This window comes from Globicephala melas, chromosome 15 (assembly GCF_963455315.2).
Source record: "Globicephala melas chromosome 15, mGloMel1.2, whole genome shotgun sequence".
In the NCBI taxonomy this organism is placed as follows: domain Eukaryota; kingdom Metazoa; phylum Chordata; class Mammalia; order Artiodactyla; family Delphinidae; genus Globicephala; species Globicephala melas.
In genome coordinates this window covers 5,964,643-5,982,728 of record NC_083328.1, presented here as the reverse complement: position 1 = coordinate 5,982,728, position 18,086 = coordinate 5,964,643, and the positions used below count along the sequence as shown (strand labels likewise).

Sequence of the window (18,086 nt, the reverse complement as noted above, 5' to 3'; positions counted from 1 at the left end):
CTCTGGAAAATGGGGGAGGCAGGGGTGGGACAAGGTGACCGACCCCCTGGGCCCTTCCAGCTCTGACATTCCATGAGGTGAAGACGGAGGCTCGTTTTAAGTAATAAGAGAGGAATAATGTTGGAAACAGAGACTGGGAACAGAGACAGAGGAAGAATGTGGGGAACCACTCTGCTTGGGGGCTAAGGACACTCTGTGGGGAAGGTGACAGGGAGAGGAGGAGGAGAGGAGACCGTTGTAGAAATAGATTAGAGGCCCAGCTCCTCATCAGATGCTTGGCACTTTTGGGGGGAAAAGACCCCTTTCCCATCTCCTTTTTCCCTCTGGTTCAGTGCCACCCTCACCCTGGCTTCCAGCTTCATGATTGTGCGTTTCCCTCCCTTGAGAGCCAGCTGCTCAGCCTCCTCCATCTTGGCCTGCAAGTCCTTGATGGTGACCTCGTAGTTCTTCTTGATTTTCTCCAGGTGCATGCAGTGGTCCTGCTCTTGCCGGAGTTCCTCGGCCATGCGGGCAGCCTGGGGTGGGGGGGCGGGTGGAAGCACTGGAGCTGGAGCTGGGCTCCCATCCAGGCTCCTAGTGCCTTTGAGAGACGAGGGTCCTTGTCTCCCAGCCTCTGGGACACCAAGCGGTGGACAAGAGGACCCTGGCTGACATGCTGCTGGGGTGTGGTAGAGGGGGTGCCCCATGCTCCCACATCCCTCCGAGTGACGGGAGGAGGCAGGCGCCTGTGCTCAGACCCAGGCTGCCCAATCCCGTGGACTCGCCAGCCGGCGCTCTCCAGCCAGACTCTGCTGTCTCCTCCATGAGGGGCACAGCACAGAGAGCAGGAAAAACACAGGTCTGAGTAGAAAGTCCAAGGTCTGCACCCAGCCCCAGTCATTTAACCCACTTGTTCTTGTGTAAAATATTCATGGAGGGCTTACAGCGTGCCGGGTACCAGTCTATGATCTCAGAACACAGCACCAAATAAGACCAACAATGTTCCTGAGCTCCTGGCATTTCAGTCAAGCCTAAGGAGCTTGACGATAAAATCTGTATTTCCTCATCTTTAAAGTGGGGCCCGTAGCATCCACCACTGAGCACCCAAAGGGATACTAGGGTGAAAACACTTGAAGGCCTCCCTTGCTGACCTCCAGCCCTGAACCCCTGGGCACGGCACCCATCTTCCTTTCACTAACCCTCCCTTAAGGCTGGTTCAAGGCTCCTCTCCTTGCCAAAATACCTGCCCAGATGAGCCCACTTCAACGGCTCCTTTGGTCTGTGTCCCCAGGCCTCATGCTCTAATCTCTTGGCTTTTCAGAAACCAAAGGAGGCGGCCTTCCCTGCCTAGGGTGGCCTGGTCGCCGGCAGGGGGCCTGGCTGGGGTGGGAGTAGGGTGCCCAGGCCCCTCCCGGCTGCAGCAGACCGTGCACGCACTTACGTCTGTCATGGCTTTCTTGGCCCTCTCGTCGACCGAGCGGAACTCACTGATGAGCTCCTCATGATCGTTGGAGATGCGCTGGACATCAGACTCCAGCTTACGCTTGACCACAAGGAGGCTTTGGTTCTGGAGGAGGAAACGAAGACATTGCCATGAGCCCAGAGTCTGCACAGCCCTTCCTGTGTCCAGGAAAAGCCACCCTCTCCCAGACCCCCAGCAAGAAATGGCCCTGGACCCCCTGCTTGGGGTGAAGGTCTCTATCCTGCATTCTTCTCTGAGTTTTAGATTAGAATTTGCATCACACGGAGCCTGGGAAGAACATCATTTAGGCCTGGGGTGGGTGGTATCTCTAGTACAATCCTGAACTTGGAGCTGGGAAGACCAGGTTCAAGCCCTAGTGCTTCTGCCTGTGTGTCTCCTTTTTACCCCTGGGATTGGTCTTTTTATCTCTAAAGTGGGGTTGTAATCCCTATATGTCCCATGTACATTTTTTTCTTTCGGTGAATTCGCATGAGATGGTGAGTAAGGATGAAGCCGTGCTGGTAAAGGACTGCATTGTGAGCGGCAGGAAGCACCTGCATCACCGCTGGGGTCCCTGGTGTTGACCATGGGTGAGCCACTCAACTCTCGGCCACAGTTTTTCATGTGTACCACGAATGTCGGACTTTGGAATATTCTAGATCCCTTCCAGTTCTGAAGTTCTATCTTCAGGACACTGGGCGGGGTGGGGGGATGGGGGGTGGTAACGGTTGTCCTTAAAATTGGCTAAATCATCAGAATTTCATGAGTTTCTAAAAGTTAAATTCCCGTGGGTCCCACTACAGACTCACTGGATCAGAATCTCCAGGGGGGAGTCGTGGGAGTCTACCTTGAAAAGCTCTGCACTGAAAAATGGTTAAGATGGTACATTTTATGTTATGGGTTTTTTGGTTTGTTTTCTAACCACAAAAGAAAGAAAGCTCTGCAGGTGCATTCTGAGGATCTGCCGGGTGGGCCTTTGAGGGGAGCCCATGAGGTTTGGGCGCCGCCCTGGCCTCACCCCAGCACCCCGAGTGGGAGTCCACATGGCCGGTAGCTGCCCCCACCTGGACGTTGAGCTCGTTGTGCCGCTCGGTGACCTCCACCACCTCCTGCTCCAGCAGCTTGCGGGAGCGCTCGCTGCCCTCCAGGGCCGAGCGCACCTCGTCCATCTCAGTCTGCAGCAGGCTCAGGCGCCGTTCCTGCAGGTTGTACTGTTCCCGCAGCTCCTCGTGCTGCCGGGCGTCTTCGTCCATCTGGATCTGCAGGTCCTGGCAGACGAGAGACCCTGGCCTGAGCCCTTCTCCCACAGCCAGGGGTTGCCCAGGCCTGAGGGTGCTATGACCTTCCTGGACCAGGCTCAGCGGGGAGCTGGGGTGAAGGTGGGGAGGTGCAGGCCACAGGGGAAGAGAGTGCAAAGTGCAGCCCTGCCCTGGGGAGTTCAGGGTCTGGTTGATGCAGGGCCCAGGTGTCTGGAGGATCTGTCCAGCCTGGTCAGCATGAGGTCAAGGATTTCCTGATGACGAGGACCTGGTGTTTCCAGCAGGGTCTTCTCAAGGAGGCCTTCCTCAGTGACCTTTGACAATTACACCCTGCCCTGGCTAATTCCCGTCTCCCTTCTCCTGTCTTTCTCCATAGCACTTCTCACAATTTTTTTTTTTTTTTTTTTTTGCTGTACGGGGGCCTCTCACTGTTGTGGCCTCTCCCATTGCGGAGCACAGGCTCTGGACGTGCAGGCTTAGCAGCCATGGCTCACGGGCCTAGCTGCTTCGCGGCATGTGGGATCTTCCCGGACCGGGGCACGAACCCGTGTCCCCTGCATCGGGAGGCGGACTCTCAACCACTGCGCCACCAGGGAAGCCCTCTCACCATTTTTAATACTACAGTTTTATTTATTTGTTGCTTATTATTTGTCTGCAGGGAAGTTTGTTTGTTTTATCCATTCTTGTACCCCTAGCACCTAATACAGTGCCTGGCCAGGGCAGGGCTCCAGTAAACACATGTTGAATGCGTGGGTCCAGCTATGTATGTGCTACAGACCAGGCTGATGACAGCAAGTGATAAAGCAGGCCTTCAACTCCATTTAAGATGAGTGGTCGGTATATGGGTGTTTGTTATGTTCTTTATTTTTCTGTGTCTGTAATCATTTCTAATAAGTCAAAAATGATTTTAAAAAGCAAGACAGGCCCAAATTCCTGATTCCCTCCTTCCCTCTTTCCAGTGGTCCAGGATACGGATCTTGGTAGTTGGGGTCTCTCATTTATACAGTCCCCAAGTCTCCTGCTCCCTAGACTGCCAGCCACCCCACGTTCTCGCTCTTGTGCCTTTATCCTGGCTGGACAGGCATGTCATTAGCTCCCAGTGAGCCTGCAGGCTCGGGGATGGCTGGCTTTGTGATTAGTTCTTCCTGCTTCCAGATTTGCTACCTTGATTTGCTGTTGCAGCCTTTTCAGCGTCTTCACAAGTTCGCTGTTGTTCTTGTTGGCGTGGTCCAGCTGGATTTCCATCTCATTCAGGTCTGTCTCCATCTTCTTCTTGAGCCGAAGTGCCTCTGCCCGGCCCTTGGCCTCCGCCTCCAGGCTGGCCTGCAAGGATTCGATGGCCCTCTGGTGGTTCTTCCTACAAGTCCAAGCAGAGAAGGCCTTGGCGTACTGGGCCCACTGTTCAGGATGTGCTAAACCTCTCTAGATAAGAAATCTCAGCAATAATGTGGATACGGCCAGCATGCTGTGAGATTAAACTGTATCTCCTCTTAAAGTCTTTAAGTGGGGGAGCATCATGCTTTGGGAAAAGGAATGGAAGGTGGATGTTAACCATGTGTCTTTGTGATCTCAATTCATTTAATATGCAAAACAGCCTGGCAAGGAAACTGAGGCTCCAACATGATGAAAAACACGCCAAAGATCACTCTTTAGTCCACAATGGAGTCAATTCAAGGCCAGATGCTAAGGTCTCCGCTGTTTGTTTTCATTATAAAATGTGAGCTTTGGCTATACAGGTCAGAATCTCTCTTTTCAAAGCAACAGTTAAGTGACCAAAGAAAAAATAGATAAATTGGACTTCATCAAAATTTAAGACTTTTGTGCTTCAAAGGATATTATCAATAAAGTGAAAAGACAACCCACAGAATGGGAGAAAATATTTGCAAATCATATATCTGATAAGAGTCTAGTATCCAGAATAAATAAAGAACTCTTAAAATCAACAATAAAAAGATAAATAACCCAGTTTTTGGGAAAGAACTTGAATGGGCATTTCTCCAAATCAGACATTTAGCTGGTCAATAAGCACATAAAAGATGCTCAGCATCATTAGCCATCGTGGAAATGCAATTCACGTCCACCAGGATGGCTATAATCAAATGGCTACTCTAAGTACTTCATATAAATGGGATCATACAGAATTTGTCTTCTTGTGACTGACTTATTTCACTTAGCATAATGTCCTCAAGGTTCATTCATGTTATAGCATGTGTCAGAATCTCCTTCCTTTTTAAGGCTGAATAATATTCCACTGTATGGATGGACCACATTTTGTGTATCCATTCATCACTGGGCATTTTGGTTGCTTCCCCATTTTTGCTATTATGAATAATGCTGCAATGAACTTGGGTTCACAGATATCTCTTTGAGACCCTGATTTTAATTCTTCTGGGTATATACTCAGAAGTGGAATTGCTGGATCATATGGTAATTCTATTTAAAAAAATTTGAGGAATCTCCATACTGTTTTCCACAGCAGCTGTACCATTATATTACATTCCCACCAACAGTGTACAAGGGTTCCAATTTCTCCACATCCTTGCCAACACTTGTTATTTTCTGTGTTTTGGATAGTAGCTATCCTAATGGAAGAGAGGTGGTATCTTGTAGTTTTGATTTGTATTTCCCTAATGACTAATGATAGTGAGCATCTTTCCATGTACTTGTTGGCCATTTGTGTATCTTCTTTGGAGAAATGTCTATTTGAGTCCTTTACCCATTTTTTTTAAAATATATTTTATTGAAGTACAGTTGATTTACAGTGTTGTGTTAATTCTGCTGTACAGCAAAGTGATTCAGTAATACATATATATACATTCTTTTTCATGTTCTTTTCCATTATGGTGTATTACAGGATATTGACTATAGTTCCCTGTGCTATACAGTAGGACCTTGTTGTTTATCCATTCTATATGTTTGCATCTGCTAATATCAAACTCTCAATCCATCTCTCCCCCACCTCCCCTCTGCCTTGGCAACCACAAGTCTGTTATCTATGTCTCTGAGTCTATTTCTGTTTCGTAAATAAGTTCATTTGTATATTTCAGATTCCACATGTAAGTGATATCATGTGGTATTTGTCTTTCGCCTTCTGATTTACTTCACTACCCATTTTTGAATTGGGTTATTATCTCATGGGGTTTTGTGATGAATCACTAAAGTACTATATTTCTAAGTGCACACCAGAGAGTGCCATATTAGTATGAGGTACCATCATTATTCCCATTTCACAGATGAGGAAACAGGTTCAGAGAGGCTCACCTAAATTGCCCAAGCTCACACATGACTGGTATGTGGCAGAGACCCAGGTTTCTGGACTCTGCTCCATCATGCTACCTAGACTCAGTCTCCTGTCCCATCAGCCTCATACCTCGTAGCTTCAAATTCCTCTTCTTTCTCGTGGATTCTCCGGTCAATATCAGCTTTCACCTGAGCCAGTTCCAGCTGAATTCGAATCACCTTGCTCTCTTCAACCTGCCAGGAATATAAACATCAGTCTTCCTGGCCCAGCAGGTGTGTGGTCCCTGGCCAAGTTCCAGCCCCCAATGTGATGACCACATGGTTACCTCCAGGGAAGACTCAGCTTCCTCCAGGGCCACCTGGAGTTCTTCCTTCTCAACCTCCAATTTTTTCTTCATTTTCTGCAGCTCATGTATACTCCGTCCTCCCTCACCCAGCTGATCAATCAGTTCCTTTATCTCCTCTGAGAAAGGAATATTCTTGTTAACAAGAAGCAATATTCTTGTTAACAAGAAGAATATTTTGTTAACAAGAAGCATGAGGACTATCGGCTTCCTGGGGTAATGGCATGTGACACAATTATTCCTCTATCTTTTCTCACCTGCACCAGGAGCTGATAGGGGGTGGTAGGCAGGGACCCTCAGCAGCACTTGATCATAACCCCCCCCTCCTCTTTTCCTTCCTCTCCTAGTCCAGTCAACCTATATCTGGTTCAGCTCTTCCTCCCCAGTCTTTAACTTGTATTTACTTTATGCCCAAGTCCTTCAGTACTTACACTTCTGAAATTAAGAAAGCAGAGAGAGGCCTTAAACAGTTGACTCTCAAGATTATCTCCTGTAAGCAGAGAGCTCCTCTGGGAGTGACTCATAGGACCTTGGGCAGCTTTGGGGACAATCAAGGACCATCTTTTTCTACCTTCCATTGCAGTGATGCTACATCAACCCCCCCGCCCCCACCAGGACTGAAATACAACCCTGGGGAGGAAGCAGGGTGGGGCAGCCCAGATTGAGGAAACCCTGCACTGGCTGAGTTTTCATTTCTGCTGCTCAGCAGAACAGGGGCCCCAAAACAGTTCTTCAAAAATGGAAAAAAGTGACATCTCTTGAACACTGAGTTTGTGTTTAGGAAAACCACAGAAACAAATAATACAAATTTCATGTGGCAAGATTAGATAACCAACACTTTTCAAGCAATATCCAACAGAATGAAATTCCAGCCTGAGACTCCTATATGTAAGAAACACATATGCATACACATATTATTTACATATGGTAGATGGAAGGGCTCAATATCTAAAATCTCCTGAGCCCTTATTTGACTAGCTACTCTACCGAGCGAAGACTTAAGACATTTTTATCTTATTTCATTATCTCAACAGCCTTACACGGAAGGCAGTATTATTTCCCCATTTTACAGATGAGGCACAGAAGAACCAGGTAACTCACCTGCCTGAAGTTATACTGCGGAATGCCCACATGCTTTGACCAAGTGCTTGCCAGCCAGTCAGCAAACACTGATTGTGCACCTACTATGCGCTGGGTGCTCAGACCCATGACGGCGGGGGGGGGTCCGGCTGTGTCCTCGTCGCTGCAGGCCCGTCCACCTGCCCCCAGACTCACCCTGCAGGGTCTTGTTCTCCTTCTTCACCGACTCCAGGTGCTCCAGGCACTCCTCGTAGACGGTCTTGATCTTGAAGCTCTCGGTCATGTACATGCGGCACTCCTTCTGGGAGGTGTCCACCTCCACCTGCAGCTCCTCGCACTTCTGCTGCCACTCAGCCAGCATCTTGTCAAAGACCCGCTGCTTCTTGTCCAGGGCTGCGGCCGCGGCGTTGGCCTGGGGTGAGGAGGGGATGGTGTCAGGGGTCTGCCTTTCCTGTGCCTTTCCCCTCCTTCTGCCCCCTCCCTTCCTTCCCTCTACCTCTCCAGTAACTCTGGTGACCCCAGACTTCTTCGAATGGGGATAGAATTCAACATTTGTGGCACAAGCACAGAATAGGGAGTCCAGAAATTATGTTTCGGTTCCAAAACATCTACTACTAGATGTGTGACCTTGGGCCGCCCACCTTATCTTCCCAGGTGAGGGTTTTCTCAGGTGTAAAAGGAGGGATCTGGGCCACAACAACCTTCCCAGATTTATGATGTTCACCTAACTCCCCATAACGTATTTCTCTATAACATACTAATATATATCATTGCCCAACTCAGAGATGGGTGGGTATTATTTTTCTTGTTCATCAAAGCTCATTATTCTTAGATATTATTCTCACAGCCCTTCCATCTTTTTCATAACTCCCCGCAACTGTGTATTTGCTGCTGCACAATATTAGACGTTGTAAATTTCTGCTTAATTTCTTCTTTTTTTTTTTCTGCTTAACTTCTTAATTTGGAGGGAGCAAAAACCTTGGGGTTTTAGGACTTTTTCCCCCCAAAGCCTCTCACATGGCTATGACCTTATCTGGACCAAGACTGGGTTGGTGTGTGCCAGCGGAAATCTTATTTAATTTTGCTAAAGACTGGCGAATCAGTCTGAACTAGGGATGCAAACGGGAATATTTAGCCACACAAAGTGTGTGGAACATGGTTTGCAGAAGAGGAAGGGGAACAGGGGCAATAGGTTCCTGGACTTCCCGGGACTGAGTTTTATCCTTGTCACGGACCTATTTAAATAGTGGCTGGTTGAGTTAAGATCTCAGAATCATGAGCATGTTGACACATGTTCAAGCAGTGAACAGTGGGCCTGACTGCAAACCCTGTTCTCCACCCTCTTGGGCCACCTGTTCCTTCTTGCTAACCCAACATGTGACAGTCTCATCCAGCTTCCCGTGGGCTGTTGGACCCAGCAAATGGTCAGCCTTGGAGCATTTGGCCCTCTGACCTTCTCCAAGTCGATGGTGAGGTCCTCAACTTCTGCGTGGAGTCTCTGTTTGTTTTTCTCGAGGGAGGCGGCTCGGGCCTGGGCGGCTTCAGCCGTCTCTTCTGCCTCCTGGAGCCTGGCGGCCAGTTTTCTCCTGTGGATGAGAGCAAGAGAGGCCATCAAGGAAACATAGGCACCCAGGGGCAGGGGAGCCCAGCATGGCGCTGAGCTCTGGTGTCACAATGGAGAAGATGCAGATAAAAACGGGGGTGTTTGGCACAGAGCAACCAGTGTCCAGTCATCCATTCCACAAATATTCATTGTTTCTACTCAGTGCCAAGTCCTATTCTAGGCATTAGGGAAATAGCAGTGAATAAAACAGACTAAGATCCCTGCCCTCAAAACTTCTGTTCTAGAGGGGGGACAGAAAACACAACAAAGTGACATAAGCACTATGGGAAAATAAAGCAGGGAGGGGACACATGTGCAAAGGCCAGGACCCTGTGGGTGTCTGGGGAAGAGGTTCCAGGCAGAGAGAGGGGAGGGTTTGAAATTGAGGTTTAGCTCGGAGTGAGAGCCTGGGGTGGGACCAGGCAGCCCCCATAGCTCTCAATAGAAAATATTAGAAAAGGGCTGGAGGGCAGGAGGTGGAGCTGCAGGAAGGCAGGTGTAGGCTCAGCGAATAAAGAGTGCCAGATAAAGATTGATGTCAGCTGGAAGGCACTGCGCTATGCTGTCACCACAAATTCCAGTGGATGGAAGGCACCAGTGGCAGGCTGGGGTTCCCTCCCCGCCTGGCACCAGGGGCTCACGTGCAGGCCTTCCCTGGGTGCCCTGGCCCACGGGCACCCACGCCAGCCTCTTGTGCAAGAGGGCAGCTCTGAGCCATGTTCATGTGTCCACTCTTGTTTCCTCAGGCCCGTCAAGCAGAGCGTTTGTGTCTCTAGTTTGTGAAGGAAGAAAGTTCAAAGGACTTGAGGGCATTCGCCACAGAGCTGGGGAACTGGCCGAGGGGGGACCTCTGCCACGGAGCGTGGCCCGTGTCCTCTCAGCATCACCGAGGGGCCTCACCCCAGTCCCACCAGGCCCATGGAAGCTTCCTGAGCACTTCAGAGGCAGAGAAGCCCTGCCTGGAGGCAGATCCCGCCCCCCCACCATCCTGACTTCCCTGCAGGGAGCCTGAGCATTTCTGGGCAGAAGATGTAGGTAAGAGAGCCCTTGAAGAGGGAAGCTGAAAGCAGTGGGGCACGCAGTGCGTGACCTGGTGAGGGAACGAAGTGGGCTCCCTGTCCTGACACTCGTCCCCCCTTTAAGAGGGGCCCCTGAACTGCCCTCTCCTGGGTGTGGCCCTGGCGTCAGCTGTGGCTGTGGTGCTCAGGCCCCCACCTCGCACCCACCCGCCAACCCGCTGGCCTTCCCGGCCCTTCTGGCGCAGGGTGACGCTCACTTGGTCTCCTCCAGCTCCTCGGTCCTCTGGATGGCGTCCGTCTCATACTTGGTCCTCCAGGTAGTCACCTCGGTGTTGAGTTTGGACACAAGGCGCTGCAGCTCCGACTTGCCTCCCTGCTCCTCCTCCAGCTGCTCCTTCAGCAGGTCCAGGTCGTGCTTGGTGTTGGCAAGACTCACCACGGCCGTGCTGCGGGACTGCGGTGACCAGACCAGCCTGTCAGGGCCCCCCAGCTCTGTGGCACCCAGGGCCATCACTTAGGGATACACGACGTTGGATCAACAGTACAGCGGGGTAAAGGCAGGGCAGGGGGCGGTGGGGGGAGACACAGGAGTCTACAACCCAAACCACCAGGGTTTAACTTTCCTTGATTTCTTCCAATTACTATCCACAAGGATACGTAATTCCGTTAATTTCATTTAGTCGCACATATAGCGTACTCTGGTTTTGTTGTTAACTCTTTTACTTGCAGTGGAATCAAATATTTTTCATGTTCCTTCTACATCTTCATAACATATGACTTTCTTCAAGGAGGCAGCTCTGTCACCCCCTACCTCACCCCCAAACCAACCTTGGACTCTTCATCCAGCTGCCTCTTGTAATCGTCCACCTGTGATGTCAGGGACGTCTTTATCCTCAGGATCTGATTAAGCCGGCTCTGGGATTCTTCATATTCCCGGCTCAGTTCACTGTTTTCAGCTGGGCGAGAAGGGAACGGAAGAAGCGTTGGGTGGAGAACTAGCTCCCCCGCCAGATCCTAAGCCTTGCTCCCAAAGTGCCCATCAGTATAGTGGCTCGGCCAGCTGAGCTGGAATGGGGAGCAGGGCGACCACCGCATCAGCTGCCCAAATCTAGTGGGCCCAGGAGGGGAGCAAGTGCCCAAGGGTCGCCACCATCCAGGTGATTTGCATGGGATAAGCGGCTTCAGATAGCGAAGCCCCTGGCAGGAGATACAGCAAAGAAGTTTGGAGAAAACAGTCGTTTACTTTGAAAAAAAATGCATTTGTCACGGTCCCAGAACCTACACTCCTGTCATTTGTAGACTGCTCTCCGGAGCCAGAGGCCAGGAGAAGGTGCATGAGCCAGAGAACCAGCAAGGGTTCCCAGTTCTGCCCTGTATCTTCGGTTTTGTGACCATGGGCACGTCACTTCACCTCACTGAGTTTCACTCTTCTTATCCATCAAATGGGGATACTGATTTTAAAAAGTATTCAGAATGTGGAAAGTAAGGCCAAAGGAGGTTGTCTGGTGTCAAACGAGAGTGTTGTCTAACTGGTGCGCCTCAGGAGCGTTAACTTCTCGAAGGAAATGCACCTTTGCTTGACTTAACTGTTGACCCCTCTTTAGAGCCCAGACTCTACGAAGTCAGACGTTAACTTGCATATTGATGAGTTGCAAATTAGTTTTGACCTAGAGATGCAGAGAATTTCTTCTGGTAGAAAAAACCCCAAATCAAACCTAGAGGTTGCAGTATTATTGCCGCATAGGACATGAACCAGTTTTGCATCTAACTCAGCAGAGTTACTGAAACATTCCTTTCCCGACTGGCTGTGTAAATCTCGGCCCCCTCAGGTGCTTTTCAAAGGCAGTTTTCCCATTTTTCTGGTTCCCTCATTAGTGACACGTGTTCGCTTTACGTTAGTAGGCAGGTCATGTTTGAAAATGTTTGAAAATTGTGTTTTGTCGGTATTACTGCTCCTCCTGCTGATCTCACGGGGTGGCTGAGAGAACTGATAGGAAAATGTTTTGGACAGTGTTCCCTGTTTTACACTGTAAAGACGTTACTTGGAGCACTCAGTGGGAGGAAGAAAATCTTCTCGTCTCGTCACAGGGGATGTGGATTTTCCAAGGTCAAGGAAGCTCTGGGAGGACACCCAGGTACTCTTTCAGTTTCCTTGAGGATCCCCACTCCTTTCCATGCACTGTTCCTTAGGAAGCTGTGGGGAGGGGAGAGCTCACCTTGGAGGCGGGTCCTGATGGCGTTGATTTCCGCCTGGTTCCGCTCCAGCTCAGCCACCTTGGCATTGGCCTCTGATAAGTTATCTTCCAGCTTTCGAACGTGGGCCTCGGCATTCATCTGCTCAGGGAGAACGAACCCAGTGGGGAAATGGGGAGGGCCAGGCCAGGCCCTCCCTGCTTCCCAGCTGCGCTGCCCTAGTGCAGCCTCCCAGGCCACCTACCTCATCCTTCTAGAACATCCCTGTCTCAGAAACCTCCAGTGGCTCACCATTTTCTATCAACGTAAGCCCAGAGCCTTTGGGTTGGCACACAGCCCCTCACTCCCGGGCCCCTGCTGACCTCACTCGATAGGAAAATGCCGGGAGCCAGTTAATTTAAGGAAAAATACCAGCATTAGAGCAGGCGCCTGCAGATAAAACAGGAACTACGAAGATGCCTCGTGAGTGTCTGAAGTTTGGAGACACTAGTTGGCTGGGACCTGGACCCCCAAAGCATCATCCCTGCTCACCTTTGGAGCACCACCCGCCACTTCCCTTGTGTCACAAGAAGACTCTTCCTGTGGCAGGGGCTGGATAAATGCATGTTGAGTGGCTTAATTTTACTTTAATTGTACTTAATTTTCTTTCTTGCCACATATCACTTTTTCATTGTGGCGATGATTGTTTCTCCTACTAAGTCTCCAACTCCTGGAGGATATAGTCATACTAATGTCACGATGATCCTAATAGCTCACATTTATTGAGCTTTTCTTACGTGCCAGGAACTGTCGTAGCCCTAACAACAGCACTATGAGGTGGGGACTATCATTATTCCCCATTTTACAGATGGGGAAGCCGAGGCACGGTTAGGTTGTGCACCTTGGCCGAGGTTATACACACAGCCAGTGGGGTCTGTGATGGGTCCATCTTGGTTCCCTTCACAGCATCTAGAATGGACCTTGGACCTGTCGGGGGACTCGGGGGATATTATTTGTGAAGGCTCTGCGGGGTGTTCCCCCTCACCTTGGACTTCTGTATGGTCTCCACGCTGGCGTTGAGGTCGTCGATCTCGGCCTTCATGACCTGCTTGTCCTTCTCCAGCTTGGACTTGACCCTCTGCAGGTTCTCCACATGCTCGGTCAGCTCGGCCATGGAGTCTGTGTGCTTCTTGCGCAGTGTGGAGGCCGCTGCCTCGCTCTGCAGGGCCACCTCCTCCAGCTCTCGCCGCAGCTTCAGCAGCTCGGCCTCCCGCTTGCGGTTCTGCTCGATCTGGGGCGGAGCAGAAGAAGGGCTAGCGGGCTGGCCGGTGCTGGCCTCCCTGGGGCATTCAGTCCAAATCCCACCTGCATCCACTGAACCGAGGAGCCCCAGAAGAAGGTGGACTGAACCAGCCCCCTCTTGCCTATTCTTTATCATTGATTGGTTTCTCCTCAAGGGAGCCCCGGGAATTCAGCAGGAACTAACTGGTCCTTATCCCCCTGCTCATCGTCCAGCATTTGTTTCTCCACGCAGGCAGGCAGGCAGGAATCGGGGTTCCTGGACACCCCGAGGATGGTACCTGAGCAGATGTGGCTCCCCCAGCCTCTTCCAGCCTGTCACTGAGGTCTTCGAGGTCTCGGGACAGGTCACTGCGTTGTTTCTCCACCTGGGGGGAGATGGGATAACACTGACCTTGGCCGTCCAAGAACCCCTGTTTCTCTGGTAAGGATTGTGATCACCATGTGGCGTTTGTGAGGCCAGGGGCCTGCGCGTGGGGAGCTCTGCACTCTGCCTGTCACCCCCCCACACACAGCAGAGGATGCTCTCTGTCCTCTTCCCTGCACTGGGGGGGCCTTAGTGCCCATCCTGCCACCCAGCCCAGCTGGGCTGAAGCTGGAGTTAGGTGTGTTACGATCCATCTCCCTACAGGATCCCTGCCCTCAAGCCTTCCTCCACTCCTGGCTCTTCCTTTCACACCTTTGTACCTGTGCACATAAGTGCTATTTGATTCCCTTTGCCTAGAAACTCCTCCCAACCTCAGCCTGTTGAATGCAGTCTTCCAGTCCCCAGGCTAACATTGCCCACTCTCCTTGGACCGCACAACAAAGAGCATCTGTGCCTCTTACGTCGTCATTAATGGGCACGTGTAGCACAGTGCCTGGCACACAGTAGGTGCTCAAGAAACAACAAGTCCTTTCCAACCGGAACCCCATCCTCCTCCCTACTGGTTTCTCAACAGGAGTTTCTGCTCGTTGTTGGATTCTGGCTTCACTGGGTCCTTTGCCTCAGGAAAGGAGGGAGGAAGACGCATCTCACTTACCTTGGCTCTCATTGCCCTCTCAGCCTCCAGCTCTTCCTCCAGCTCCTCGATTCGGGCCTAGCAGGCAAAAAGGCAGACAGAGCGGGACATTTATCTCTCCTGGGTGAAGTTAGAGACCCACCCACTGGCCTTTTAGAATGAAAATGATGGAAGACAGCTAAGTGTATGCGGGACGCTGTCAAAAGCAGAGGGAAGCGGGCCACAGAGAGCGTGTGCAATGGTCCTGAGGCAGGAGGGAGGCTGGGGTGTGTGAGACCCCGCAAGGGGCCAGAGGGGCTGAACGGAATGGTGGGGGAACGGTGGGTGACAAGCCAGGGAGGGAGCAGGGGCTATTGTGGAGGGTCCTGTGGCCACTGTGGGGACTTGGAATTTATCCCAGCATGAGGTGGACATCAGTCAGTCTCTGAGGACTCTGTGGCAGCAGCAGATCCGCTGATGTGAGCAAAGGTGCAGGCCAGTGCCTTTCAAAAGAGGATCTGGGTCTCCTCCATCCCGCACAGACAGACCTGGTGTTCCTTTAGTTTCCGCTGCAGCGTGGAATTCAGGGACTGCTCATCCTCATATTTAGAGTTGACAGAATTGATTTCCATATCTCTCCTGCAAGAGAAGGTTTGACCTCCTGAGGAAAAGCTCTGAGGCTAGACCAGCAAGCTGGCACGGGAATGGAGCTGGGGCTGCCGGGGGAGACCTTGACCCTGCTGAGACCCACTCAGCCCTGACCCCTGGCCTTCTCACCCTACAGATGAGTCGCCCTACAGAGCCCCAGGATTTGCTCCACTGGTTTTTCACTCACTCATTCATTCACTTGTGCATTTATTACTTTGCCTTCAATTTATTGAGTCCCTCCTGGTGCCAGACATTGTCTGGGGTTCCAGGGACACATCAGTGAACAAAACGGACAGAAGTCACTGCTGTGGTGCAGCTTACAGTCTAGGGGCTCCAGCATCACACAGATGCTTGGCCTTTTTAGGGAAAACGTTCCTCCAAAATCTTTCTGCAAAAGGCTGTCTCCTGATGTGAGTTTCACGTGTCAAGAGCCACGTGTGAGAGGTAAGATGCCAGAGACCAAGCAGGTGGGGAGGATGGGCAGGGTCACCCGCACCTTCTGGGTGTGCCTCGCAAGAAATGTGCTGAGATGCAGATTTAGCTGCACACGCCCTCTTGGCAGCCTGTGGTGCTTTAGAATTGCCCTAGCAAAATGTACTTCAAAGATGCATTGTCCAGGGGACTTCCCTGGTGGCACAGTAGATGAGACTCTGTGCTTCTAATGCAGGCGGCCTGGGTTTGATCCCTGCTGGGGCAACTAGATCCCACATGCATGCTGCAACTAAGAGTTTGCATACCACAACTAAGGAGACCATGTGCCACAACTAAGGAGCCCGCCTGTCACAACTAAGACCTGGCGCAACCATATAATTAAATAAATAAATAAATAAATCTTTTTTAAAAAGATGCATTGTCCAAATTCTGCCCCCTAAAAGCTTTCCTTACCTGCCTCCTTATCTCCATCCCTTCAGCCTCTTACTCAGTTCCGGTTTATGCTTGGACTATTGCAGTAGTTGTCTTCCTGCTTTCTCCACTCCACATGTGCTCCATGTTATTACCAGGGTGATATTGCTAACATATCCCCTCAACTCCTTGTGATCTTTGAGAGCCCAATTTTCAGGTTTCTGCAAAGACTCCCTGACCTCTGGGGTGGGTGCATTGCTTAGTACCTGTGTCCTTTCCAGCGCCCAGCAGGCCCTGTGTGAGGCTGGGAACTACCTGAGAACAGGGAAGCACCTGCCCCTCCCTCCCTAATCCTCCGAGCTGAGCACAGTGCCTGGTACAGAACAGGTTCAGGGGACATGCACTGATACACATGAAGCCCTCAGCAGAGTGCCTGGCGCCGGGTGCCATCCAGGAAGTGCTAGATATTGCTAACACTGCTATGGGCAAAATGAAAGACTGCGTACTTTTTCACCACCTCCTCGAGATCTAGCTTGGACCGCTCCATCTCATTGAGATTGTCAATGGTCATCTTCAAGTCACTCTCAGCTTTCCGGCGAGCTTTTTCCACTTCCGCCCGGATTTTCTTTTCCTGTTCCCAGTTATCCTCCAGCTGCGGAGACAAAAAATACAAAAGAAAGTAGGGTGTGTGTGTGTGGGGAGGGTTGTCTGAGGCCAGAATGCAACAAAGAACCAGACTGGGTCTGGTTCCTTAGCTGTGGCATCAGAAAGGGCCTCACTTCCCAGTTTCCCAAAATGTATCTGAGATCCCTGTGACCTGGGACAGACCTGACTGTCGAGCTATAGAATCAGACCCAACGACGGGGCATTACCTCATGGATCTGGGTGCTAAGCTTGCTGTTGTTCTTGGTCAGATGGTTCACCTTGTCCTCCTCGGCTTGCAGGTCATCAAGGGTTTTCTGGAAGGAAAGATACACGTGTGTGTCCTGTGAGGCAGGCGGGAGCAGCTGAACAGATCTGGTTCTCTGCCATCACTTCCGAGCTGAGTTGATGATGTCAGTGATCAGTTACAGAGCACCTGCTCCTGGGTGGTGGGTGAGGCCACGGCACACTGATCACCCGTCAGCCACAGGTGGGCCCCTAGGGGTCTGTTGGGGGCTCTGGTTCTCCACGGGGCATATAGGAAATTTGGGGGGTGTGGTGCTTTTGGTTGTCACAATGATTGGGGGCCTCACTGGTACTTTGTGGGTGCTTCCAGGGACACTGGACATCTGGCCTTGCTCTGGATAATGGGTGCCATGAAGAATAATTCTGCATTTCACACATTTGCTGTCGCATTCAGCCATTCACGTAAGTAAACAACTATTTATACTTTTCTGAACCTAGAACCTAGTACCTCTTCGCACATAACACAACATTTTTTTCATTTAGTATACACTACAATTTTAAAGAATGATCTACCATGGAAACTAAGAGAAGATTTACTTCTTGTTGTTAAAATCTCCCTGAGAATTATTGACTGTTTTGTAAAATTGCATCACTGGTAGCAACCGCACTTGGCTACCTGAGTCACCAACACACCCTCGGGTGCCCGTCTACAGCCTTCAAAGACGGGCTTGGGCAGGCAGCCCTCCTAGGTCTGCCTGAGCTTTTACACGTTGACAGCCCCATTATTTACTATAAATTACTTTCATTCATTTCTCCTTTTATATGGAAGGGCACTCTTGATTTTTCTGAAGTTATATATTAGTTACATTATTATAATTTTCAATTCAGGATAGTAAGAGGGCGTTCCAAAATACAGTTGATCCTCATTATCCGTGAATTATCTATTTGCCGGTTTACCTACTCGCTAAAATTTATTTGTAATCCCCAAATCAATACTCGTGGTGCTTTCGTGGTCATTCGTGGACATGCAAAGCGGGGCATGTTCCCAGCTGAGGTCGGATAAATGATGCTCTGTCTCCTTGGTTCGTCTCAGACTGCAAACATGTGTGCTTTTCCCAGTCTATGTAGTGCCACGTTTTCTACATGTCAGTGCTCTTTGTTGGTGATTTCACTGCTTACAGTGGCGCGAAGCACGGTTCTGCAGTGCTGTCTGGCATTCCTGACGCAAGAAGGCTGTGATGTGCCTTGCAGAGAAAATCTATGTGTTGGA

At 50.6% G+C, this 18,086-nt stretch overlaps 2 protein-coding genes across 4 annotated transcripts in view; one reads left to right on the top strand and one right to left on the bottom strand.

Annotated features, from left to right (window-relative positions):
* Positions 1-18,086, top strand: part of KPNA7 (karyopherin subunit alpha 7) — a 130,465-nt gene that overhangs the window by 16,082 nt on the left and 96,297 nt on the right. The window contains exons 2-6 of one of the 3 annotated variants that reach the window (XM_060284230.1): positions 9,714-10,002; positions 10,258-10,537; positions 15,450-15,529; positions 16,873-17,060; positions 17,187-17,278. The gene's annotated coding sequence lies outside the window, so the exon portion shown is untranslated. Of the gene's footprint in view, positions 1-9,713; positions 10,003-10,257; positions 10,538-10,569; positions 17,061-17,186; positions 17,279-18,086 lie in introns of those variants that run through there. The other 2 variants (XM_060284228.2, XM_060284229.2) reach the window with 2 other exon arrangements.
* The window catches only part of MYH16 (myosin heavy chain 16), a 52,320-nt gene that overhangs the window by 1,628 nt on the left and 32,606 nt on the right, over positions 1-18,086 (bottom strand). The window contains exons 24-40 of the mRNA XM_030846007.2: positions 16,801-16,887; positions 16,435-16,580; positions 14,986-15,076; positions 14,480-14,536; positions 13,739-13,825; positions 13,204-13,449; positions 12,203-12,320; positions 10,815-10,942; positions 10,244-10,440; positions 8,818-8,950; positions 7,560-7,776; positions 6,267-6,403; positions 6,071-6,174; positions 3,865-4,057; positions 2,506-2,709; positions 1,421-1,546; positions 345-515 (exon numbers count right to left, since the gene is read on the bottom strand). Coding sequence (XP_030701867.2) covers positions 345-515; positions 1,421-1,546; positions 2,506-2,709; positions 3,865-4,057; positions 6,071-6,174; positions 6,267-6,403; positions 7,560-7,776; positions 8,818-8,950; positions 10,244-10,440; positions 10,815-10,942; positions 12,203-12,320; positions 13,204-13,449; positions 13,739-13,825; positions 14,480-14,536; positions 14,986-15,076; positions 16,435-16,580; positions 16,801-16,887 — 2,442 coding nt within the window. The remainder of the gene's footprint in view (positions 1-344; positions 516-1,420; positions 1,547-2,505; positions 2,710-3,864; positions 4,058-6,070; positions 6,175-6,266; positions 6,404-7,559; positions 7,777-8,817; positions 8,951-10,243; positions 10,441-10,814; positions 10,943-12,202; positions 12,321-13,203; positions 13,450-13,738; positions 13,826-14,479; positions 14,537-14,985; positions 15,077-16,434; positions 16,581-16,800; positions 16,888-18,086) is intronic.